Source organism: Sander lucioperca, chromosome 2, assembly GCF_008315115.2.
Source record: "Sander lucioperca isolate FBNREF2018 chromosome 2, SLUC_FBN_1.2, whole genome shotgun sequence".
Lineage (NCBI taxonomy): Eukaryota > Metazoa > Chordata > Actinopteri > Perciformes > Percidae > Sander > Sander lucioperca.
The window spans coordinates 16,423,418-16,451,121 of record NC_050174.1 but is presented as its reverse complement, the minus strand read 5'-3'; the positions used below and the strand labels follow the sequence as shown (position 1 = coordinate 16,451,121).

The following is a 27,704-nucleotide window of genomic DNA, read 5'->3' as shown; positions in this document are numbered from 1 at the left end:
TTCTATTTGTGTTCATGTTTGTGTGCGTGTACTTCCATGTATCATAATGGTGTGGATCACTGCAACATATATATCTTCCTGTGCACCTGCGTCATTATGCATGAATATCTTTGTATGTGTGCAACTCTGTATGCAATTTGATCCCTGGGTGTCTCTTTATTTAGCATCTGCTCCTCTCATTTGTGGCGGAAAGCCGATCCACTTGGGTGAATTGGCTCCAAAGTCATATGACTGAGGATATGCCAACTAGGTATTTAGGTGTGTGTGTGTGTGTGTGTGTGTGTGTGTGTGTGTGTGCTGAAATGTTGTCCTTTCATCCCCTACAGGAGGCTGACCCACACACTAACCACTTCCCATGTCTGTTTGGGACAAACAGCCCCATATGTCTGGCTTCTGTGTCGTTCACACACAGTGGTAATCGCTAGCCTGCAAGCCTCGGCTGTCCGTCTCTCTATCTTCCTGTTTGTTTTCACATCTTGTCTGCCTGTCTATCCACCTACCTTCCTGTCATAGCTCAGAATCCAATCACACACACTATTCAGTGGCTGTGGCTTTCATTAATTGATAATTAACAAACCCAAGTTAGCACCCTTAGCAAAATCAGTGATTGGCTGTGTTTGGGTGAGGGAGCAGGAGTTTGTTCACAGTTCCATTTTCTTGTTTGTCCATGAGAGACAGTTCTGGGAGATGCCACAGCATGCTTAAAGTCACATAGACATTTGCCCTCTTGTCAGTTTAGCACTGCTTGTTGGTGTTGGGACACTTATGGATGTGATGGAGAACAGTGGTTAGGTGGTTTCTTTAGGTTTTCCATGACATTGGGTGTTGCTGTGTTTTGGCAGTTAGTTGCTTTGATTGTACCCAGAAAGCATCTCATTTCTCTGGGTGCTCTCATAATACATTTTACTCTTGCACCACTCCCCACTCTGCCTTCCTCACACCCTAACCTAACAGCATCACAGGAATGCATTCAAAAATCTTCCAACACACCCAAACTTATACACACAGACATACATATACAGACACGATGACTCAGAGAAGAACATGAACGCCTGAACCCACATTTGTAAACACCTTCATATAGACATAAACACATTGACACACGCGTATGCTCTCTGCCTGTCTACTGCCTCTGTGTCTTCTCGCTGGAGGCTTTAAACTAATCTGTAGTGTGAGAAACCCAAGGGTGCCTGCTAATCAGGGTCAGGCCAGTTTCAGTGTTGGCAAGGGGACTCATGAAACCACAGGATTGTAATCCATAGTTGTGTTAAGGTTAAGGTGTTTCTCTGTCTATTTTTATACATTTGCATTGTTGTCTTTGCGCTCATAACACCCACATGCATTTGATTGAGCAATGCCCGATTTTTGCAGTTTCAGGAGGCTGATGCAACCTGACTGACACTCTCTGTCTCTGTCACACACACACACACACACACACACACACCAGATTTGCTAGATTTGCTGGATTTGAAGTTGCACATGAGAGCTCTGTCGTCATCCCAGTCAGTGTTTCTTCAGCAGTCTCTGTGGTTTGCACCTCATGGAAATCTGAAATTGACTACACTGTATATATGTGGTTTGGTTAGCCAGTTTCAGCTCAGATCTTGTTTCAGTCATTGCATACTCCAGGAGCCATTCCCTTACAGTAATCAAAACAAATTTAAGGAAAACGTTCATAAAACGTAAAAGTCATGTTTGGTTTTTGTTTTTCAATAAATGAGACTACAATGGAAATTAGAGTAAACTGATTATATGTCAATCAACTATTTGTAACTGTAAATCAATACAATTCAATGGCAACACACTGAAACCTGGTTATATTGTGTGAGTTATAGCTCGTGTATAGATCAATCTATATATCACTTTGTAAATCAGTCATAGTCATCTAAGGACAGACCATTTTCAAATTGTCATACAGGCAATACAATATCTCCCTCTTTGTTTCTCTCTCTCTCTCTCTCTCTCATTATATATAATACATCACATTTCAACATAAATATTTAATCAAAATCATTCCTATTTAATATCATGCGCTACTTAATACCGATGCATTTCTCAACAGAGGTCATGTTATGCAGACATATTGTCTTCCTGAGTGTTCCTATGCTCCATTATGGCTGTTATAGTTTTCTGTTTAATTGCTTTATACTTCCCCCTCGCCGCGATGATCAATAACACAGTAGAGGCATACTGTTTATTTAAACTAAGTGGTTAAAACCCATAAAGAATTGTAGATACGTAAATGTTACATTTTGTGTACAAATTCCCAGAGTATCTCAGTGTGTTTCATCTGAACAGTTCTCTGGTCTCACTGACCTCTGTTCACAAGTGGTTTGGATTAGCTGGGATCAACAGTAGTGCACCATCCAAAAGAGCTTCCACTCTGTTGCCCCTTGCCCTTATTCCAATGATTAAAGCCTGTGTGGCGGCGCTGCAGCTTGGCAAATGTATGACATGTGGTCACAGTGTGAGGTGACTATTGTATGCCAGTTGTATCACCAGGCCATGGCGCAGCAGTGCAGAAATAACTGGACACCAGTATAGATTTTTCCATCACACTATTTTAGGATGCCTGCTGTGCATAGTGTATCCGTTGTGTGTGAGCATGTGTTTGCATGCATGTGTCGTCTTGTTTCATAATATATTCCCGCAATTGGAGATGCATGTTGACCTCCATTTTTGCATTATATTTGTGGTATTGCATTCCACTGCTGTCAGGTGAAAATCATATCTTTGTATCTGAGGATTTTTGTGGCCAGCTGAAGGATTACATGGCTCCTCTACCGCCTGAGAAAATGCTTTGACCTTTTGGGGTTATAAAACCCACTCAAAGCCCTGTTGAATAAAATCCAAACTGCTTTGCCATTGAGATAAATGCGTTGCTGTTTTGCTGTTTTGTCTGTGAGATGCAAGGTTTTCACCTCACAACAGGTTTGTTTTTGTTTGTGCAAGTGCAATACAATATGAGGAACTCTAGCAGAATGGATAAACAACATGCAGGCTATTTGAAGTAAACACAACAAAGGACCTTCCTGTTATGCCTCAGCTCTCTGTAATGTGGTTTATATGCCTGTCTGTAATTTGTTTGCTTTTTAGACTCCTGTTCTTCTCCTCCCCTCCATTTCCTCCTCCTCTATTTCTCTTTTTCTCTCTATTTGTGAGCAACAGTGTTTTGAAATAGAGGCAGGCTGATACAGGATTTTTTTTTAGCTTAGATATGTATGATTAGTCATGTTGAAAAAGGACAACATATTGGTATATTAACAATTGACATTACCCCAAATCCCTGAAATTTGGTTATTGTGGTTATGACAAGATACAAATGTACTGAGTTAGTTATTTTAGAGTTGATACATTTAACTTAACTTATTACAGTTAAATACCACAAGTTATTACATTTCCATATCTTGCAGCATATACAGCAATACCAATATACTGTATCTTTAATACGCCAGTAGCAGCTGATTAAAGCAGCACACAAATGTAGCATTCAGGTTGTATTCAGGTTCATGGCCTAAAGATCAGTTCTTCTTAACCTGTAGGTCATTTCTGCTTTATTTCTTATGACTTACTGGATAAGTGTCTCTCTAAACGTATACAAGTTATTCAAATAAAACTGTAACTCACTCTTAAGTTTAACTGGTCACCACTTGTGGACATATGCAACCTGTGATGAGGGGTCCGAGGTAAACCAGCCAGGTAGGTCACAAGCCAAAAAGGCTGGGAATCTCTGCTATACGGTACTTTGCAGAGTTTGCTGGGTTGATGTACCAACTGTGTGATTTTTGCTTCTCTGTGCCAGACTGATGTCCGGAGGTGTTTGTCTTGGCTTCACTCTCTGTTTGATCAGGCTGTTCCTGGAATACTGACTGACCTGTGCCGAGGCCAAATGCATCTCTCTGCTCACAACGTCAGCATTTTACCCTTACTCCTGTCCCTTCTCCTGGTAACTGTTACATTGGCCAGAACTTTGCACAATTTCACTCCATTTAAATCATTTGTAAATAATTATAAATCTAGCAATATGACTGGGCCTGTATGATAATGCATTACCAGATGATTGCAACTTGGTGGAGGCCCCCCATTATATTAATTACTTATTTTTTTAATGGTGCCTGATGTGTTTTTAACGTTTGTCTTCATGTTGTTGTTGTGTTGTCTTTTTAAGTTTTGGAGCTGGTATTGCAAGACAAATTTCCGTGCCTACACTGTAAGAAAAGATACACCATATCTACTCAATAAAAATGAGGCAACAGATTACAAGAAATATTATTAATTACATTTCACATGGTTTGGTATTGAGTAAATATGAATTAAATGAGACCCTTAATAGTTATCCATTTAATATGAGTATATTCGAATAGAAAACAGTACAGAATTAATTATAACCTAAACAAAAATATTGAGTTAATTTGAAAAAGATAAACTCCCTAATGTGTAAATAGTACTAATAAAAATTAATTTAATTCTACATATCAATGATATATAATTGAGTAATAATCATCTACATTAATCTGCACATCGATTTGAATTTAATCGATGCAATGAATTAAATCTAAATATTCTTTCTTAGGAATAACTAGTCTATGGCCCAGAAAGTACAGAACTTAACAAATACTCAAATAAGAATTTTATTAGCAATTCACTTTTGTGCTTTCGACTCATTGTAGTAGTGCTGGGCAGTATACCAGTATACGGGTATTAATTTCCCATATAATATGAATTTTTCATATACCGCAATGCCACAGAGAACGCTACGGCCGAATTGATCTGCAAGTGATTTCAGAACGGGAGCCGTGTTAACTTCGTACCCTTCTCACTCATGGTTGTAAATTTACAACGACAATTAACCCACAACTAACTCTCTTTAATAGGATAAAACACCATAGCACACAACTATTTGTGACTTTAACAATTTCTAACACTGATAATTTTACATTTAGCCTACAAATTTACACAGCCGAACTGCATGCTGGGTAACATTATAGCTGCTAGCTAGCTAGGTTGACAGAAAGTGCTTTTCAATTAAAATTAGCCTGATTACATTGATTTGAATTAACTCAATATTCTCTATATTTGTGATTACATAAATATAATGCTTATGTTTTATTTAACTATAATGGGTGGATTTTATTCCAAACATTTTTATTTGAAATTTTATTAAATATTTGCCTCAAAATCAAAAACACAATCATATTGAATATATTTTACCTAATACATTAATTAAAATCTACATGACCACAGAATCATTTCTTACAGTGTATGGACAGTAACGTCTTATCTTACCTTAAACAAGCAAACAAAATTGTATGTCCTATGCTTCAGAGAGCTCCATTTGCCCTCTCTCACCTTTTCCTGTTTGTTGTCTGATGTCAACCCCAGTCCAAAGTTTACTCTGTTACATCCTCACCTGAGTGTGAGAGTGTTTGCGGACCTGTCTAAGGTTCATAGAGGTTACCTACATTCCCAACATCACCACAGGTAGTAGTGAGGTGTCAATGCCCAGGAATGGATTGAATGTTTATTTGGAAAAACCTCCTAGCAGATGACAAATTACAGTACTTTGTTGTTGGCTACCCATTGATCTGCCATTAATGGGCTGTGCAATAATGCTCTTAAATGTAGCTTATAGTATAAAGTGCTCTAGAGCATGATGTTAGCCATAATGGTAACCTATCTGCACTGAACAGAACCATTATCTGCTCTCTGCTGGGTCAGTAGAGGCGTACAAACATTCCCCATTAACACTATTAAATATTATCACAACAAACAGCAGTTTGCAATGTATCTTGTATTGTTGTTGTTTCGTGGCATATTCTCTTATTCCTGCAAATACATGGCCAAAGTTGTCATACAATGACTATTAACAGGGCATCTACAATGAAGTTTAATAGCAAATTGTTCTTCAGCTGCTTGACAGATGATCAGTAAACACCAGGCTTTTAAATAAAAGAGATGAGCTTTTATTCTGGACATTTTATACTCGCAAACAACTGTTATTCAGATAAACATATATATCATCATCGAATAGAAATAACCTTTTTAGGCAAATGCCACAATAGGCCATACCAACGTCAAAACTAGAAGAGGTAGGATGCAAAAAGGTGTGACACCTACACAATTTTGTTTTAGTTTAACATGTGAGGTGTTCTCTTTTACATTAAAAAGCTAAGAAATGTCTTTCTAATATCCCACCCATTTACATTTTCCTGGCTATCACCATACTATTACTGTAACAAGCTCCAGTAACAAAATATCCCATCTAAAACACTTTGCAGGTAGTCCATGATAAACTTCCCTATTATCCTGGCTGATTTACTAAAGGGCATATTAAGACATAACTGGGGAATATATCTGGTGGATTAAATCAATTTCAAACTGACATTGAACCCACGTTGTATCTGGGGAGTAAGTGTTATAAATCTAATCGGATGTGGCATAGAGAACATGTTCAGTGGATTACGCTTGTTAAACTTGTTAAAGGCATGATGTAGCAGAGATGTTTGACATTGTTATGAATTTGACAGAATCAGAATTCCACCATCAAGTACCAGTCCTAGGTCTACTCTCTGATCTTCAGTGTTCAGTGCTGTGCTTTGTATTTCTGCCATTTGGTGTGTAGTCCAACATCTATATGGGAAATGTACACTGAATTGATAACTACGGGATATTCTACATCTGTATACAGGTGCATTGGGGCTATGGTATTTAAATGATAAACTTTGGTATTTAAACACTCCCCATGGGTAACATTGGACCACCAAATGCTGATTTTAGCATCAGACATCAGACTTCCAGTCTCTCTCAATTTTCTTCCTATAGTCTTTAGCTGCTTCTGCAGTCCATGTCCTTATAGGCTATGTGGTGGTTCCCTTGCTAACCTAACTTCTGTCCTCAGCTTCCTAGGTTTACTCCATCCCTGGTCCTATATCCACTTCCTTCTTGACCTTATTTCCACATCTATCTCTGTCTCATTCCTCAACCTGATTCTTACACCTCACCTTGACGTCATTTCCCGCCAGACCTTTGACCTAAGCACCTAGCTGATCCTCATCCCCTATAATGCCCTAACCTGCACAGCCAATAAATCCACCAAGGCCCCTGACTGTCTTAGCACTCACTTCCCAATGCAATTAAAGTGATCTTTCACTTTGCTGGAGCATTAGACACACAACCTAGTATACATGTATGTGCCCTGTTATGAGTCAACCAGCCACTGTGATCTATACAGAATTTATGTACATCACTATACAGATATTTGTATCTTCACTCTCCAATGGGTTGCAATTTTGGAGAACCTATTCTAGTGTGAAACCCATACATATAGTATATATATCACGTAGTATTAATTGTGCTTTAACAGGACACAACTTTCCCCAACAAAAGGGCAACACTTAAGGTTTTAAAGATTCAAATGTGCCAGTTTTCCAGCACAGTGAACTATCACTTTAAGAGTTTGGACCAGCAGCTGAAGAGAGCCTTAATAAGATTAGCCCTGCCACTTCACAGCCACAGCTTAAGAGGCACCTCTGCTGACCTGTGTGCCTCTATCCAGCAGAGACTGTGTATTTGTTTGTGCGTGTATGTATTATAAAATGATGTTTGTTCATTGATGTTAGCCGGTTCATTTGTGTCTGCATATATGCCTGTCTGTTTCATTTGATGCAAAAATCAAGAGTCAATCAAGTCATGACTATTTTTGTGTGTGTTTGCGTCTGTACATGAACTTGGGCATAGCAAGACAAGCAAGATATGCCTTTGCAACATCAATCCCCTCAAGGCAGAAAAGGCAGAATGCAGACAGTATATTAGGCCTGTGGTATGCACAGTTTGTCTATATCACAGAAGATTTATGCCACTCAAGAATTTAGAGTATGCACTCATCCCTTCAACCTCTCAACCATCCCTTCCACCTTGTCTATCGCCAGGCACTCTAGGCTACTAGGCTGTGATTTTGGATGAAACAGGCTTAAAACAGGCAAGGATTTTTAACCAACAAAAAAACAATTCGTCAAACAAAGAGCACACAGAATCACTGAATTTTCTCTTCTTAGCACTCAGAGATGTCTCAATGACTGTTGGTGCTTGAGGCCATGCCAAGGAAACCATAGCCACAAGAAAGCTGGGGTAACTTGACACGGGCACCCTATGGGCTGATGGTGGCAGATGTGCTGTTGGTTGTGTGGTTGGGTGTGTCAGATGCCACATGGCTCTAAATGGGCAGTCTGAGGGCACTTTGCGAAAGCCAGGCACCTCACTGGGAAACATTTAAGTTGGCATTAATATCATAATCAGAGGTCTGTTTATTCTCAGGTGGACAGCAGGCAGTTAAGCAATCCCCCACAAAACTACCCCACCATACACCTTCACCAGGGCTGCCTTTCTCCTTCACTCATTCGGCCCTCCATTCTTCCCTTCTATTCAGCTATTCCGACCTCTATCCAGCCTTTGCCCCAGGACCTTAAGCCACTTTACATTCCAGACATGTTTCAGCATCATGGCCCATCATCACCAGCACAGACTTGACCTGATCAAACATCAGTATTATAGTCAGTGAACACTTATCTGCAGCCAGGGAGTCAGACTCACCAACTGACTGTCATTCCACATTCTGTAGCAACAGGGGAATAATAACTGATGACAAGTTTGTTAACAGAAATAGTTTTATCTTTTGTGTCCTGTTTGGGATGCTGCAGACCTTGGGAGTTTAATAGCTCATACATCTAAATCATACAGACTTTTACTTTGTATCCATGATTGGTTTTGAGGGCACAGCTAACTCAGTATTACATCTCGCTGTACAGGGTGCACACCTCACACACACACCCTTAAGGTCAAATTCATATTTTAATTATTTATTTATTATTTTTAAATGCTGCCCAGTTTGTGGAAATTGTAATCACTCAAAATGGACATTAGATTAAAAGCATTAAAAACATTTATGAATTTGGAAATTAATATTTGGCTAATTGGTTGATTTCAAAATTGGACAGTAATTTGGAGGTCTCTGGTCCTCTAAAAGAATGCAGAAATGAAGGTGATACCTATGAAACATGAGAGTTAGTCACCGGTCTAATTAAACATGTTCTTCAACAGCCTTTTTTGACATGAAATAAATTGAACCTGCATAAAAAAGGTTTTCTAAATGGATGTGATTTTACAAGACATAACACTTACGTTATGCTTATATGTGTCGCCCTAGAACGAAATAGCATTTAAGAATGAATACATTTAATAGCTTCTGACTAATGGGCTCTGGCATTTTACTCCATTGTAGTGTTTTTCTTTCTGTTGTGAGCAATGGAGTGATATGTCTTCATTAGGATATAATGAGGCAACAACAGCTGTTCACATACATGGAGCTTTCCAACTGACTGTAGATAGGACAATCTACTGATAACTTATTAAGTAAACAATATCCAGGCCTCTCTCTCTCTTGCACTCTGTCTGTCTGTCTCTTTCTGTACTTTCTCTCAGGCCTTATCTAGCGTTGAATGTTTTTCACTTAAACTCATACTCTGCTAACATGCCCATCACCCATCGCCAAATAGGCCGGCTGTTACAAAACACTCTGTTTCATGCCAAGGTGCTGGCTCTGGCAACACATCTCAGCCACCTCCCAATGTCGTGTGTGTGTGTGTGTGTGTGTGTGTGTGTGTGTGTGTGTGTGTATGAGAGAGAGAGAGAGAGAGAGAGAGAGAGAGAGAGAGAGAGAGAGAGCGAGAGAGAGAGAGAGAGAGAGAGAGAGAGAGAGAGAGAGAGAGATTAAGAGTGGAAATGAAAAGACTCCAAGTCAGAGATTGACATAGATGTCTGTGTGTTTCTGTGCATTTGTCAGTTGTTTACTGTTCTTCTACCCGGGATCATTTAGGAATGCTCATCACTTTCACCCTTCACCTTTGACCTCTGAATTTTCTTCCCAGAGGAACACATTGAAGTTCCTGTGTTGATGCATTTTTGTCTTGTTCCTCTGCAAAACAAAAATGCTTCATCCTGCCAAACAAACAAACAAATGATCTCATACTGTAGATCTGCAGATGCACATATGATATGTCATGTTTGTTCATGTGTATGTGTGTGTGTGTGTGTGTGTGTGTGTGTGTGTGTGTGTGTGTGTCCGGGCTGAAGGTAGAATTTAATCTTTGATACTGTTATCAGTTCCTTGGTGCTGAAGGACTGTTTGGAAGACCCACTGCAGCTCTGACCTACTTGTGTCAGTGCATGGGGCTGCATGTAGACTGTTTTCATTGAGTGTGTGTTGCATGTGTGTGTTTAATAGCGCTGGGTACGGTGTGTGTTTGAGGCGAACTCTCTGTGGATGTGGGGATTGTGAGAAGCTGGGTGTTTTGACAGCTTTAGAACAGTTCCAGTACAGTGCTGAGGCAGGGGGTGTGCGGCCTGTTGGATATTTGGGCGAGCTGTAGGGGTGAGAATAGGGTCAGTGGAGGAGTGGACACGAAGGGAGGAGATGAGGAGAGAGAGAGTTTCATACTAAAATGCTCTGTGTCCATAAAAGTGATACCCGATGTCCATTGCTTAATATTAAATAAACTTATGATTTTATCTGAAATTTTATCTGATTTAATCTGAGCCCAAAGATGTTCACTTTCACCATGATATGAACAGGTAGAGGATTTTACTGAAACACCAGCAACTGTTTTGTGAAAACAGGTGTCAGATTTTTTTTACGTAAAAAGGTGGATCGTTGATTGCCAAATAAAGCCCTTCTTGAATGTTTGATGAAAAGTGAGATGAAGGCATTTACAGAGGTAATATTAAAGTATTGCAAACATTGTAAAGGGTATCCTCAGGATACCAAATTGTGATGTAATGAGTCGAACATTGTTAAAAGTACAACACTCGAATTAAGTGTTTTTGTCTAAATAAACAAATTCAACCCTTCAACAAAACTCGAGGAGCATTGGATGGCGTTGAATATACTGCAGACTAAACGGAGTTTTGTCCAAGCAGCAGGACACTACTTGTTGAGGTAGTTATGCCAAAGAATGGTCTCAGCTCATTCTCCCAACTTGAATTTCACCAAAGTGTAAAAGCATTGGGAGTAGACTTCCCACACAGTTAATAAAAGAGCGATAAAGCATGTAAACAAAGCTGCTCTGTCCTTTCCATATTACTGTAGCTGAAAAGGCCAGACATAGGCTCAGCCTGTGCTGCTTGAGAATTCTCTCACAAGTACACCTCTCTAACAAAGGGGCTGCCTCTCCACATTTCTAAGCCCTCTCAGTGCCAGTGCTGTTGAACCCCTGCTTTCTCCAGCAGCATTCCAGCCCATCTTTCATGCTGTTTCATTTTGGCCATGCCAGCCAGGTCAAGGGTCAGAGTTTTCTCAGGGCTTCAACACTGGACAAATAGATATATAAAAAGACATTTCCACTTTGTTGCACATTAAACTATTGTTCTCTTAACTGTGGTGTTGTGCTATTGCGTGTGCGCTTTTGCATATTTTGTGCAAGAACATGCATAAAAACACACATCGTTATGAGTTTGTTGGGATAGACTGAGGAGCAGAAGGGTCAGGTAATAGATTTGTGGTTTGCTATAGCATTATCCTGCTTCATTAAACTCTTTCACTCTAGACATACAGACTGGCAGCCACTGCTGATCAACACTGTCACAAAGATGTAAGCTCTCTGTGCAGTGGCCTTCAGTGACAACACTGAGCAGAGAGTGCTTATTCCTCCTTTGTTTTCCGAGAGGTCAGTACCAAATCTTACCAGTAGATGTCTGTCTTCAGTCTCCCACAGTCATGAAAGGAAGTTGGTAGATTAGACTGTCCACTGTCCCTGTATGGCCAAACACAGCAAAATGTCCAAAATGAAATGTAAGATAAAATGTAATCTAATACAAATTCCACTTTGCACCTCTTATCTCAGCTTGCAGGCATGGCTGTATATAAAATATAAATGACTCAGAAGAAGGTTCCTGTCTTAAAAACATGCCTGGGCAAAGTCTTTAGCTGGATAACATCACATTAACAAAGCAATTTAAGTTTAAAGTAAAAATAGTTTTTGCTGGCAGAATAGTGACATATTTTACCTCCTACATGGCAGCATTTTTCTTCTCTGGTACAGCCTAACATTCCAGAAATGCATTCCCAGACATTGAGATCTTGGAAAAATGTGAAGGCCAAAAAAACCTTTTTTTCTTGGCTCCTGTATTGGCTTTTGTAGAAATACACAAGTGTTGCTATGTGGTAGCCAGTTGCTATGCCTGAATACCCAGAATAACCATAGGAGAAAAAAAATCTCTTCATTGCCTATGAGTAATAACTACACCATTGAATCATTTATCCAGATTTTTGTTTGCATAGGAAATTACCTATATGAAAGGATTAAAGGAGAGTTCAAGCTAATATGAGATGGATATTTAAAATATAATTTATATTTTTGGCACATTTTTATTTATATTAGTCTTGGTAAATATGCTTTATGTTTTATTTTTTTAAATGCCCAATCCCTTGTAATAATGAGAGTCATAATGACAGAGAGTCTACACAGCTGTGCTCAAGTGTTTCACCAACAAAAGACAGCATGCTTTGTGGGCTGTATTGAGTTAACCGGATGGAAAAGCACAGTTTCGCAGGATATGATTGGCTCCTGTGTCCTAATCTCTCATGAGACATTCAAGTGGTAATTTTCAGCTCCGTCATTCGACACCTCAAGTCTTGTATTAAATATCTTTGGAGTGTTCAGTCGCTTTTGTTGGGTGATATTTGTGTTAAGGGATTCTATTTGATTGCGTTTCTCTAGCTCTAAGTCTACCAGCACAGCAACACTGAAAATGCAAGCGAAAATGCAAACATCAAGGGTTCAATTTCATGTTGGAATGAATGCACAACCCATCCGTTTTATAATATGCCTATCAAATGTTCTTATCATTAATGTCTTCTATGCTTTCTATTCTAACCCCAAACATGTCACAGCCGTGCAGCTGGGGTAGCCTATATGTTACAGTGGAGGCTTAGGTGTGCCGTTCTACTCCAAATAATATTTCTTTCTGAGAGCGCCTGAACGCAGCACAATATCAGTTGGTCGACTTGTGTCGTGCCGCGCAGTCGTGGAGGCTTGCCTCAGAGGAAATCAGCTGGGGAAACACCAACAGAAGGAGGTGGCTCAGACAGAAATATATTTAGGCCGGCTATGTTTACATTTTATCCTAAAGGTGTCTGATAAAAAACACAACAGAATATCAGGTCTGCAGCAGCGAGTCGGTAGCCTACTTGTTGAGGACTGTGGGACGCTGGGTTAAGAAGGCAACGAGGGGAAGTAAGAGGAGAGGATGTGAAAGGGCAGAGGTTCTGCATGCTGCAGTTATATGCGCTCTCTGGCGTAAACAACGGGACCACCGCGACCACGTCTTCATTCTCCGCGCGTTTTTGTCCGGTTTGAGCGACCGGCTGAACCACCAGCAGAGTGGCATGTGGGTCAATTCCGGAACCGTCGGAAGGTAGGGACCCCTCCTGCAGCAGTACAGGTCACATGCTCCCAATGCCCTTCTTGTTGTGCACTAAGCAATCCACTCAGCGCTTAATTTTAATATCCGTTACTCTAAAGATTCAGAAATCATGAGCTGTATTTAATTCATGTCATGCTCATTGTCCTTGATGGGTTTTTAATCTCCCCTTAAATCTCTATAATGTCCCTGTAATAGTCTTACAGGCTCCTATATTTGACACGTTTTACATTATTTTAGCAAGACATGTTACAATGGAAGATGTTTTCTTTAATCCCACGCGTGCTGCACAGACTGCTTTAGAGCATTTCGATTCAGTGAGTGTTGTAGTGCAGCGGATGGGCTTGGCACATTACGCAAGACTTATCACCCCATCATTTGGGATGTAGGCTGATATCTACCTTCCTTTTACAACATCGATATGTGAAATACATCTTACCGCCGTGCTAAACGTGATGTCTAACCTGCATTTTATTTCCCCACACAGGGATACTGATGCAATAGTCTAGATTGGCCGATTCGTTGAATCGAATTCCCAAAAATATGAATGAGCCAGGTAGTTATGAATGGCTGCGGGGGAGAGGGAGCGCACGAGGTGCTTTTCATTGATGAGTGTAGTGATGCTACAGCACAGTATTTAGTGGAACGGCGTGCATTGCGGATCAAAAACTGTGGCAATAGACACCGTGCAGAATCTCAGTTTGTACGAATCCACACGCACTCGTGCACGCACGCGCATGAATAGACGCACACACATAGGCTACACACACTGTAAAGAAATGTAATGCTGATCCTGTGGGTATGACGTCATCGGGGGGTTTGTGTTACAGCAGGTGGCTTGACTGCTGAAGAAGTCTTTCACTATACCTGGAAATAAATGAAAAGAATATTGTACACCAGGAGTTTTTAATCTGGCCATATATTCATTTCCAGTCATCAGCAATTAATCATATCTGCAGGATTTGGTTACATAAACAATTTGGCACACTTCTCTTCCATCTTGTGCAATCTTTGTCTTTTGGCCAATATATTTTTCTCTTGAAAAGATGTCTATTACTCTAATGGCTACCCTGTGACTAAGGCTCATCCTTTTGTGGAAACACCAACTGTTATACATTGTATTATTTATTCTAGCATTACTAAATATTCTTTCCACATCCTTGTACAAATAATTTATTAGTCTTGGTTTTAGACCTTCTATTACTAGTTCTGTTAATGAATCAATGATCAGGGCTGTCATTATGTGTAACATCAGATGGATCTAGTACAGAGCTTCTTATGGTTGGTGATGATGCCCAACCAGTTTGTCTGTGTCAACAGCTTTGAGATAACATAGTGCAGCACTGACACACCCACATGGAACGGTCAGCCCGCATTATATGACGCCTTGAATGTTCTGACCCGTTTAACAGGCTGTAGAGGAAGGTAGTGAGGGATAATAGACCTTGAAATTATGTTCTATGTGTTTTATGCTTTATGTGTGTGTTCTCTTAGGTTTGAACCCAGTATTTTATAACATAAAAAAAAGTGTTGTACTTTTAACAATGTTCAGCTCTGTTTTTGGTAGTTTGCAAATGTACTGTATTGTATTATTTTGTTTATTTATTTTGTATTATTATTTTATGTTTGATAATTAGGGTCCAGGCTATTTTGAGTTGAAAGGACCAGGGCCTTATATTCTAGCCCATTTTTAAAATGTATTTTACATTATGTTTAAATCCCCTGTTACATTCCCGAAGGAAAATGCAGCCTGGAATATCGTCTTCCAGACAGACCTAATCCACCTCCCCTTTGATAAAGTTACAGTCATATTTGGGTCACTGACTGAGTCCTTTAGCTCAATGTTTAAGTATTCACAATTGCTTTGACTCATTTTAATAGACAAAGAAGAACACTATCCGAACATTTTATATATATATTATTTTTTTCCTGTTCTCCTTAGCATAGTCAAAACAGTCACAAAGAAAGTACTGTAATGTTCAGTGGCAAAGAGAAAGTGGAGAGGTGATAGAAGAAAAGGGATCCTGGGAGATACTGACCAGAAAAATGTTACATACTGTGTGCGGATACTGGAAAAAATAAGGGCGTGAAATAGAAACGAGAAACAAGTTAAGACAGCTAGAGAGATGGAGAGAAAGAGTAGGTGGAAAATATGGACAGGGGAGGAGGAGGAAGATGATGGGGAGGGATAAAGGAAATTAGGGCATCAAGAGGAGCCTTCCTGTGTTTACAAAGCATAATTGCAGCAGAGAGAAGAGAGGAGGAAGGCTTTCTTAAGCAGGCTGACATGCTGCTCCCAAAGACCCTCTCATTCATTAGGATTGAATGCTTACATATCGCTGTCTGCCACGGGCCGCCGCACAATAATACCAGTACCAGCATCTGCAGTGGGTGAGGCAAGTACGTGCCGGCATGCATGTGTGTATGCATGTCTGTGCTAGTATGTGTGAGTCTGAGGTCTACTGTCAGCCATCCAGGGAGCCAAGCAGAGGCAACAGACCAGGTTATGTAATCAGTCTGTGCCAGCTGTGCCTATGGCAGTCACTGTCTCAAACACCCACATAACACACACACACATGCTTTCACTCCAACACACACACACACACACACACACACACACACACACACACACACACACACACACACACACCTGAAAAGCATACACCAGTACGAATGGGTAGACTTTTTCTTTCATAGGAGCAGACGTTTGACAAAAAATAGTTAGAAAAGAATTAGGTTGCATACATGACTACACATGTAGCCATCATTTCTTCCAACAATTACACATGGACACTTTGACCATGCAGTCAAGCCTGTGATAGTGTAAACTCCAAAGCTCTGTGTGAGTGCGCAAGTGTTGGCCCATGGATAAAGTGGGTTGTTATTGGGGTCATTTTGTTTTGCAGTGCTGGGTGGAGGGAGCAGAGAGGCAGGCTGCCCAGACAGGGTGTTGGGGTGAACTCTAGCCCTAAGGAAGAGGACAAAAAAGAGGCGGATGGGGGCTGCAGAGAGCATTGGGATGAGCGGTTGCTGCCAGTGGATTGCTAAAGGTGTTGCATAACAGAGAGAGGGAGACAGAGCAAACTGGGCGTGGGAGAGCTGTCTGCTTAATGCTTCTCCTTGATTGCTATCCAGAAAAGTGTGAGGTCGTAGATAGATGGATGACGTCTAATAAAAGGGGCGAAGGGGGCATGCTGTTGGATGAGACAGAAAAAACTGGGAGAGGACAAGAAAGAGAGGTGATGGAGTGAGGTTACTCAAGGACAATGAGGGAAGTGAAGGATGGAATAACTGAGCTGGAGAATTACAATTGGAGAATGAATACAGAATAGGAAGGAGAGTGGAGGGAGTTTGTGAGCGGGTCAGAATGTGTGGTTGAGTGGGCACAGCTGGGAACAAACCAGACAGACCTAGACAGACAGAATAATAAATGAAGGATTAAGAAAGGAAGTGTATAAAAAAAAACAAGAGGTAAAGATGCCAGGAACTGTGCAATGAGGTAGAGCTGTAAGCCATATCCTTATGAAACCCCCTCTGGCCTTAAAGCAAAGCCATACTGAGATGCACACTATCCAAATTATGCATGAGCTTCTTTGTCTGTCTGGTCCTCCTGCACCGAACACGCACACACTTTCCAGAGTAAACCAGAAGGTTGGTGTTTGTGTGTTGAGTGGGCGTTTGAGTTCCTGTCACAGCGTTCCTATCACTGTAGTCTTGCCTACACCTGTCAATATGCCACTATAGGAGTCAGAAATACATGCACAAAAACTGGGACAGAATCTTATTCTCTCGTTCACACGCACACATTCTGTTGTTACATGCCAACACTTCTTGCAGCCTCCTTTGCTGCCTTGTTGGGAAGGTGATGAGGTCTAGACATCTGTGTGCAGTTAACTATAGGTCATTGGCTAAAAATGAAACCTGAGCTTTGCAGCTTCTCTTTCCACTCCTCTGAGCTGCTCTGCTCTCAAAGTCTCCGGCTTCTGCTCATCCCTCCGTCGTGCAATTAAAAATAATTGTTTGTGAAAGCTTATACAGTTTAAATATAAACCTGAGAGTGGTGCATACGTATCTATCAAGTGCAGTGGTGTGCGAGTAAGCAATTGTGTGTTGACTGACGCATGACCAGCGTCTCGCTCGGAGCGCGATGCAGAGCCTCAGATGGAGGATGATATCTGGAAGCTGGGTACTCTCTTGATCCCCCTGAGAAACTGTCCACACCACCACCAACGCCACCTCCCGGTTACATCATTGCTCACATCATTCCGGCCCTAAGCTCATTACCACACGCACACACATGCATGCACACTCACATTGCCCATATGCGTACAGACTTCCAGACCGGTCTGACTTCCAGGGGTCAGTAGTAGAGGGTGTTGAACTGTACTTTTGTCTCTTTTTCTCTATCTGTCTCTATCAGCCTTGGTTATTGTTGGTCATGCCCTTTTGATCCCAGTGGCATGACTGACTGATTCTAATGCTGGGCGGACAGTCCCTCTCTTTCTCTCTAAGGCTCTAATAATCCCCTCCCTGCCTTATCTCTCTTGCATTCCCCTTTGCTTATCTACTGCTGCATTGGAAACACTAGGAATTAACAATACTATGTATCCTCTCTCCCCCTTTGCCACATATTGTGAATATTACAGAACCAATTGTGTAGTATGTCAGGCTTCATACTTGGTCCTTCATACCTCTTTTCCTAATACAGCACTAAGAGGGCTGCTGTTTTGGCAGCTGCTGTGACCATTAGGCATATAGCTGTTAGATAAGTGCAAGGTTGTGGTAACTTTTTATTGCTTCTTCTATCTCTCTCCTCTACCTGTAGTACGTGTCTCTGAAGGTGTCGCAGCCAGACAGGTGGCAATGGGCAAAGGGTATTTATAACTCTGAAAGGCACAGCTGTATCTGTTCCATATGGACCATTCAGGAAACTGCCTTAACTTTTCACTCTTTTCTTCAGCTCAGATAGACAAAGGTAGGCTCTCTGTGCTTCCTGGCTTACAAAATTGGGAATCCTTTTGACAGGAAAGATGTCACATCATTGTCTGAGGTCTGTGGGGAAGAACTTAGTTCTATCTAGCAGCAGTGGTATTATGAACAGGTTGGAAGTGTGTTTAGACACAAAGAGCAGGTCATGGTTGATTAGCAGGGTGCACACATGGCTCATGTGTCCGATGAATAGATGCCATTTTTAGCTGCTGGTGTTTGTCAGTGTTGCAGTGGCATCCACGTCAATGGAATAGCAAGTGAAGGCCTTTATGAATGTTTCAGATGCTCTATTTATGGGGCCTTGGGGTGGGTCTTTGAACTAGTTGCTAGGACGGATGGACTGATTAGCCGACTGCAGGTCTTTCGGTGTGTGGGCTGGTTATGCAATACAGCAGATTCTTTCCGGAATGTTTTAGAAAATAGGTTCAGTATTAACATGTGTTTTGACATGTCAGAAATGTTTGTAAGCAGTTTATGGGAAGGGGATTTTGATAAGCTTTTCACAGTGATGTGTGCTTTTAAAAGAGGAAGTCGGTTGAGCTGTGTGTATAACCACTTCTGTCTTTTGCTACGGTTAAGTCCGGAGTTAACTGTTGGTCAAACATGCAACAAAATGTCTGCGCCCCCCTCTGTGTAAGCCTACAATAAATATCTTTGACCCCAACAGATGATGCACATCTCCCCCTGGGCTCCTGAATGACCTAAAAAACTAATTACAAATGCATTTGTGAGGGATTGGTGTCTTTGTATTGCTGCCATGTAGATGTATCATCACATTGCATTATGTTCTCTCTGAAGTGAAGATGCTATCAATAGGGGGACAGATAGGATGATCGACAGACAAGGAGAGAAAAGAATAGAGAGCTCAAGGGAGGTCTCTCTCTTTTCTTTCTCTCTTTGCTGTTACAGAAATAGCTCTGTGGTCCCTCCATTCCTTAGCCTGCGAACCATGTGTTCTGTTGAGGAGTTTGGCAGAAGCCTCTGGTCAGTGCAGCTACGGGGGCTTGGAGCCTTAACAACGCTTCCTGGACCGGGCCAGAGTTGCCTGGTGCCAGTTTCTTTCATTGCGTTATCAATGTGATTTAAATGTTCCATGAATGTTGAATTAACATCTTTTCTTCCACCCTCTCTTTTTACCTATTCTCCAGGGCCCTCTCCATGGATATAGACACAGACTATGAGCGGCCCAATGTGGAAACCATTAAATGTGTGGTGGTAGGGGATAATGCAGTAGGCAAGACCAGGCTAATCTGCGCCCGGGCCTGCAATGCCACCCTCACACAGTATCAGCTGCTTGCCACCCACGTGCCAACCGTCTGGGCCATCGACCAGTACCGTGTATGCCAGGAGGTGGGCAGACACATACACATAAACACACACAGCCAAACACAGTGTGGAATAAGCCACATACAGACAAACTCTGGTACACTTTTGAACAGCAAAATAGTCTTGGGAAGGAACTTATTTTGGTGGAACATTTGCACCTCTTAAAAGAAAACGCTGTTAACTGTTCACACAGTACAGTGATGAAGCTATTTAAATTAGCTGGATACATTGTTGATCTTACCAGTGTATCGCCATGTGTACTTTGTCCATAGCAATTCTGTCAACCGGCCCCAAAACATCCCAGTTAGATAGTAAATGCCTTAAACAAAAATTTAAATCTTTACAATTATTCACCAAAAGAACCAAGCAGAGCTGCCTTGTTCGCTCGCATGTCTGCCTGTTAACTTCCAAATTTTGTTCAGTTTTGAGAAAGGCAACATACAAAGAGCGGAAGGTGAGGGGCAAAGCCTGACACCAGGGTTTGATGTCAGGCTTTGTCCTGGAAATGTACTTCCGTTGATCCAGACTAAAGGGGATTAAGTCGCTTTTGGAGCCAGCCTCGAGTGGCCACTCGATGAACTAGTGTTTTTGGCACTTCCGCGTTGGCTTCATTTATCAGCACAGCACGCTTGGGAAAATATCAATTTTTCAGGCCTATGAAATACAACTTAATTCTAAAAACAATGCAGTTTGAAATTGTACTTTTTGTTTCTTCCCAGGTGATTGCAAACATCAAAATGAAGTTAAGACTTTTGAACCTGCTTACATGTTACATTTGTCTGTGTTGCAGGTGTTAGAGAGATCTCGTGATGTAGTGGATGAGGTCAGTGTGTCCCTGAGGCTATGGGACACATTCGGGGATCATCACAAAGACAGACGATTCGCCTATGGCAGGTGAGCAGATGCATACACAACGACAGACCGACACGCACGCACGCACGCACGCACGCAGGCATCCAGACATTCTACAAACCAAAACCTAGTTACTGACCCAATAACACAATTACTGGCTGACCCCAAGGTTAACTACATTGCAACACATTCCTCTTTCACAATTAGTGCAGCCAAAAGAATGCTTTGCTTTGGCTGTAGAATTTGTAAAGCCTTGACACAATTTCCTTGGACAAATATGTGACCAAATTCATTCTCGGCTCATTTAGGAGAAAGTAACTTACAATGAGAATGTAACTAATCTGTCACACCCACATAAACATGCCCACATAACATTGACTTACCCAAAAGTTGTTTTTTGTGTAATCCAGCTGCCACGCTTTTTAGTTGAACTCTCTGCCCTCAAGCTGTTACATCCTTCCTCCACCAGACATGATTGGATCATCACTCTATCCTCTTACTCCCCGTCCCTTTATCAAAGCTGCTTTATTGGCATGAATTGCAAAAGTACTTATTGCCAAAGCAAAACCAGCAAATACCAATTCACATGACAGTAACACAGAAAAGTGAAGATGCCTACATCATTAAATTAGTTCTGTTAATAGACAATTCATTATTAACCCACATATTTATCTAAATACGATCATTTTGTGTTCAATATGTTTTCTTTTGTAACAATGCTGAGACATCTGGCGCCACCGTCCAATTTTTTTGTCTAGTAACTGTAAGTCTATTATCGTTTACATATTTTTTATACCACTTTATCTATTTTATGCATATCTTTCATAATCGAAAGTGTCTCTTACATAGTCATACGCCATAACCAGACACAAACATCCACACACACATACATGTACATGTTACACTGCCATCTGTGAGCTCTCTCAAGGGTGTGGGTGGATGCACTTTGTGTAACATGTCACCCTGTCACCTTTTTGCAAGTGCATCTGCTTGACAGAAGGTCCATTTGTGCATTTGTAGGTTGCGTATAGTTTCAGTGTGTGGCTCAAATTCCCTCCCCTCTGTGGTGTCCTTCCACGTTCTCAGTGTCTGTACATCTGCACAGTGATCTGCCTCTCTTTGTGTGTGTTCTGGTGTGTGTGCGCTTGTGTGTCTGTCTGTCTGAATGTCCTGTATGCTTTGTCAGCCTGCAGTCAGCTGATAAAGACACAGTGCCAGCTCAGCTGTTTTCTGCCTGCCTGCCTGCCTCCCTGGCATCTGCAGCTCCAGGCATCAACCTCCCCTCCTCCTCTTCCAGCTCTGTTCATCCACTCATTCATCTGGACCGTGCCCTCTCCTCCAACCTGCCCTCAGACTCCTCTACCTCACCTTCACCTCCCCTCTCCCTCATAATCCCGTAATTCAACTCCCATCATTTGCCTCCTCCATAGACCCTTTCAATGGAATTCCATTGCTAGGCAACAACCTGGACCCTTGTTAAACTTCATGTCCAATGGTGTCATTCACATACGCTGCAACAGGAAATCACCTTCATTGTCATTTAGAATGTTTATGTTTACATAACTGTGAAATGGTCTTTAGCCTTGACACTTTGCTGCTCCAACACCCTCTCCACACCTTCCTCCACTCTCAGCCTTTTGTTGATATCAAAACATCACATTGTTAGACAATACCCAGACTGTCACATGCTTTGTTAGGAGAGGAACATTCTGGTTGGGAAAACATTCTTGGCCTGAAAATAGGCTAAGCCAAACTTAACCTGAGCCAACCTCAACTTAATTTTTTTTTCAGTCAGCAGAAATTTATTTAAAAAAAACAAAAAAAGAGCTGTTTTGCTTTTTGGCTAAATATGCAAAACAATATTATATTGCACCTGTAAGCATTTGTTCTTGTAAGCAGTTTAAGAGGTGCCCTATTAACTTTTATAATACTGTATAGTTGTGACAGACTTAATGACGATGAGGGGTGTCATGCCAGCCTGTGTGATTTCAGAGTGATACACGTATGCCTGCATAAGACCCATTTACCAATTTCTTTATTGCAACAGAAAATCTGATTATCTGGGACATCTCTGTTGTGTTTGTGCGTGTGCGAGGGCCTGTTTCCATATACTGTATGTGTCTCTTCTTACATAATCTGGCAGCTGATGACCTTTGTAGTTTGAATCCACCACATACACACACATGCACGGTCCGCGCACACAGAAAGCAATACATAACCAGTCACTGGTGGAGCTATTTATTATGCATTTGTGTTGGTGGTAAATAATTAGTGATAGAACAGTGGACAGGTTACATAAAAATACAATATGTAGGTCATGCGGGTTGACCTCCAGGTTGAACCTGGAAATAGCTCTGCAGTGCAAAGTAGCCGTACTAAAGGATTATTCTGGTGCTCATTTTTAATTACCTCACCTTCACTCTCAGACTTTCAAATAGCTGCTTTTTATAGATAGGTCAAGATCGGACAGATTTACAGTAAAAGCCTTCTGGGGCTCATATTTCAGTAGTGTTATGCTAACAACATAAAGTTATACTGGCACAAACAATGGCAATAAATCCTAGGTATGAAAAAAGAAATCATGTAACCATGCGAACAAAGAAACGTACACATAACATGATCTCAGTCTATGCCATGGTAATGATCCTTTGACAAAGTGCTAATGGGCATTCCTGTGTGTGTGTGTGTGTGTGTGTGTGTGTGTGTGTGCGGTGATGTAATGCTTTGGTGGTGTAGTGTTATGTTATGTCCTTGGGAGTATACGCTTTTCAGAGATTACATTAGTGAAAGTAAAGTTGGACTATGGAACCTGTGTCTACACTGTAAACATATTCCTTTGTAGAGAGTCATTTGATTTAGTGCTGTTTGTGCATGTTTGTATGTAAATTAGTGTAGCCTTTGTCTACTCAACAAATAGGCCTGAAAAAAGATAAGTGTTTAAGTGGGTTTAGGTTTAACATCTCACATCTGTTGGTGTATAGTGCATGCCTGACAAATGTCAAAAACAGGATTAGACATTTAATTATCTGCAGCCTATCAATGATGGTTAATGTAGCACAAAAGTTAAACAAGCGATGCTAATGCAAAATACGCCTGGTCTTGTGCTGCTGCGGTCAAAAGCCTCGTATTGTGTTATTTTAAGAAGTAGATCATTTAGGAATTATAGATTCTTACACTGTCAGCATTGTGCTGGTACTAAATGTTCAGTCTCACCGACACAGAGCTTGATTTTAACATTACCTAGAAACAGACATATGCACAAACATGCCACATAAGTATCAGCACCAGAGAACAGCTATAAGTACTGCTGTCTGCTTGCTCAAACACATTGGTTGAGGAAATTAATTGTGTGTGTGTGTGTGTGTGTGTGTGTGTGTTCTGATATATTCTTGGCTTTCTCTTGCCTTGGAGGGCTTAGGGATATTTACGTAAGAGAAAGAGAGAGAGAAAGAGCGATGGGCCACACAGATCACCATCCCAGAGGCCCAGATACACACACACACACACACACACACACACACACACACACACACACACACACACGCGCGCACACACACGCACACACACGCACACACACACGTCTAGTGACCCCAGCTCTCTCGATGGCACTGTCCATGCTCCCACAATGCCTTGGGGCAGCTGAAAAAGCTTCTTCCATACACACGTTTTAACATAAACTGACAAGATGTTCAGTGACTCAGTATTACCCCTTTTTTCTTTTTCTCTTTTCTGTCCCCTTTAAAGACCACTTGTCTTCTCTCTGCTGACATCTCTTGCTCATGACACAACACATCAGCTCTCCTCTGCTATCTTATCTACGATTTCTGTAAGGTTGTAAGTACATGAAATGAAGATTTTTTCTCCCCCTTCTCTCCCTGTAGGTCAGACGTAGTGGTGCTTTGCTTCTCTCTGGCTAATCCCAATTCCCTGCGCCATGTACGCACCATGTGGTTTCCGGAGATCAAGCACTTTTGTCCCCGGACGCCCATCATTCTGGTTGGCTGCCAGCTGGATCTGCGCTATGCCGACCTGGATGCAGTTAACCGTGCACGCCGACCCCTAGCCAAGTGAGACGCCTTTTTCACCAAGCATCAACAGACAAACTCAGATAGAACATGTGCCACGCTGGCTTTCAGTGAAGGTTGTATGTGGGTTGCTCCAGTTAATCAACCAGCGTAACTGTAACTGAATCACTGCAAACAAGACATTGACAATTGTGCTATGTTCATTGAGTGATGATGTGACGAAAAGTGTTTTGAGTCATTTTTTGGCTGCTATAGATTTAATTCATTACCTGTAATCCCAATTGTCCCATCATGTAAATAAAGTATAGATACATGTTGTTAAAATTTGCACTGATTTGGAAACATCGGTCTTGCTTTGTGTCAATTTCTAGTATTGTTGCTCAACTTCCTACTTACTTAACATCATTATCTCTCGCTGTCCTGCAGACCCATCAAACCAACCGATATCCTTCCACCAGAGAGAGGCCACGAGGTGGCAAAGGAACTTGGGATTCCCTACTATGAGACCAGCATTGTTGCTCAGTTTGGAGTCAAAGATGTTTTTGACAATGCCATCCGAGCCGCCCTGATCTCGCGTCGTCACCTGCAGTTCTGGAAGTCCCACCTGAAAAAGGTCCAGAGGCCACTTCTCCAGGCTCCCTTCCTGCCTCCTCGCCCGCCTCGCCCCATAGTGGGCATCCCAGACCCCCCTCCCACAGAGGGCGAGGGCCCTGATTCCCTTTTCTGCCAGCCACTGTGTACAGATGTTCTTTTCCTTCTACAGGGTGGTGGTACTCGCGTGTTTGCACACAAAGTATATCTGGCTACTTCCTGCTCCAAGTTCTATGACCTCTTCACCCTCGATCTTGGTGGATCATGCATGGGGCCACAGGGGGAGGAACAAGAGAGCAAAGAAAACTTGGAGAGTGGGGAGGAAGATGAGCAGAGCAGGAGAGGAGCTAAAGAGCAAGCTGGGCGCACTAAGAGCCTGGACATTGATAAAGATGGGGTTGATGGAGGAGTGCGGGGCCTGAATCGACCCCAGTTGCTCCAGCAGGGCTCTTTGAGGACTTCCCAGAGTGATAATGCACTCCCCTCTCGATCCCACTACTCCCTGGGAGCACTAGGGACTGGCCGAGCACTGTTAGGATGGGGAAGGGGGTTCCTGAGTGTGTGTCTGGAGCATGTTGATGATCCCATGACTGGACGACCACGACTCATGACTGTGGTAGCCATGGATGCGCTTATACAGGAAGAACCATTTAAGGTGCTGGAGTTAAAAGCGACAAGATTGCTTAAAATATTCACACAGTATTGCAGAAAAGAACATACATCTGTTGATGTTTTTGATTACGATTAGAAATGTTATGCATCATTACTGCAGGCTACAAGAGTTTTTTTTTTAATGTTTTCATCGTTGTTCCAAAGCTGTACATTTGTTGTGGTTTCAGGCGGTGCTTCAGTACCTGTACACGGGCAGTCTGGACGAGGGCCGAGGGGATCTGATGCAGGTGGCCACCATCGCAGAGCTGCTTGAGGTGTTTGACCTTCGGATGATGGTGGCCAATGTTCTCAACAGAGAGAGCTTCATGAACCAGGAGATCACCAAGGCTTTCCACGTCCGCAGAGCCAACCGCATCAAGGAGTGTCTCAATAAAGGGACCTATGCTGGTAAACTACTGTGCCAACCATCCAGCGCCTCAATACTTTCAATCGGTGTCATTGTAGATTTTTTTTCCACTTAAACATCAGTATGTGTTTGTCTGTACAGTAGGTGTGTGTGTGAGTGAGTGGTGGAGGATTATGCTTAAGCTAAGGAGGAGAATGTATAGAGAGAGGCTAATTTCCAGCATTCTCTTTCAGTCTTTGGAAATGTACACTTGGTGCACATTTGATCATATACATTGCCATTGAATATTTGCTATAAAATATGTGTTTTGTATGTTGTGGTTTACCTGTTTTCTAAAGTCCTTTTTAAAGTCATCAAGTGTTTTGATGACTGTCATTTGAGTCTGCTGAGTTTTCTTGTGTTTCGCTCTTGTGTGCTTCCTGTGTCTTGTGTTTTTGTGGTGTTGTCTGTCCCCCTTAGATGTTATGTATGCATGTTGTCACAGCATTTGCTGTCAGAGCCAGACATCAGCTGTCTCTGAAAAAAGCCTGTCTCACATTCACTTCTTTCTATCCTTTCTATGTTGTCTTCATGATTTTAACAATAAGAATCTTCCTTTAAATGCTTATATTGAAAAATGAAGCTATCGGAATAATTCTGCTTCATCCCAGTTATTATTCAGTGATTGAATTAAAGATAAATTAAGTCACTTGCTTTCTGATGTAGCCAATTACAACATTATTACACTAATATAGTTGCTGTGTTCCTGATCAACACCTTCTCCGCCAAAGCTTTAGTTTAGCTTTAGTCGTGAGTCCACACATAACTTACTCCTTGACCATACTACCCTGCATCTGCTCTCTTTCACCTACTCTGTGTCAAAAGCTGTTCTGTCCTTCTGTCAATTTATCTCTCTGTCTGTCTACCTGTGTTTATGTCTCTGTGTGGTTCTGTCTGTCTGGCCTTCTGCCTGTGTGTGTGTGTGTGTGTCTGTCTGGCCTTGTGGGTGTGTGTGGGTGTGGGTGTGTGGCCGTCTGCCTTGTCTGTCTTTCCCCCTCTGTAGCCTGGGCATCTGTTGCACACCACGAGATGAATGCTCTTTTCCCACCCCGGTTTTAGATGTGGTCTTCCGACTGGACGATGGCTGCCTCCCGGCCCACAAGCCCCTGCTCATCTCCAGCTGCAACTGGATGGCTGCCATGTTCCGTGGCTCTTTCATGGAAAGCTACATTGAGGAGGTGAGTTCAGACATTCCGGGAAGAGCCCGAGGATGGAGTTACCTTTAAGTTTTGAGCAGGGATTTGGTTTCTGTGTGCTGAATACTTGGAAGTAATCTCGGGCCAGCCTTTAAGGGCAACCTTGTCACACACCTGTACTCAACAACAGCAGTAACATCTGATAAAAGAAGAGATTAGGCAAAGGTGAATGGGTTGCTTGGATAATGTTTAGGA

General features: G+C 41.8%; 1 protein-coding gene across 8 annotated transcripts in view; it reads left to right on the top strand.

The window, feature by feature from the left end:
- The window catches only part of rhobtb4 (Rho related BTB domain containing 4), a 45,118-nt gene that overhangs the window by 5,167 nt on the left and 12,247 nt on the right, over positions 1-27,704 (top strand). For 7 of the 8 annotated variants that reach the window (XM_031309077.2, XM_031309072.2, XM_035994188.1 and 4 more), the window contains 6 exons: positions 19,611-19,812; positions 20,579-20,682; positions 24,522-24,707; positions 25,092-25,911; positions 26,096-26,315; positions 27,373-27,491. In XM_031309077.2, the coding sequence (XP_031164937.1) occupies positions 19,621-19,812; positions 20,579-20,682; positions 24,522-24,707; positions 25,092-25,911; positions 26,096-26,315; positions 27,373-27,491 (1,641 nt within the window). In that variant the 5' untranslated portion in view covers positions 19,611-19,620. Of the gene's footprint in view, positions 1-13,088; positions 13,468-19,610; positions 19,813-20,578; positions 20,683-24,521; positions 24,708-25,091; positions 25,912-26,095; positions 26,316-27,372; positions 27,492-27,704 lie in introns of those variants that run through there. The other variant, XM_031309070.2, reaches the window with a different exon arrangement.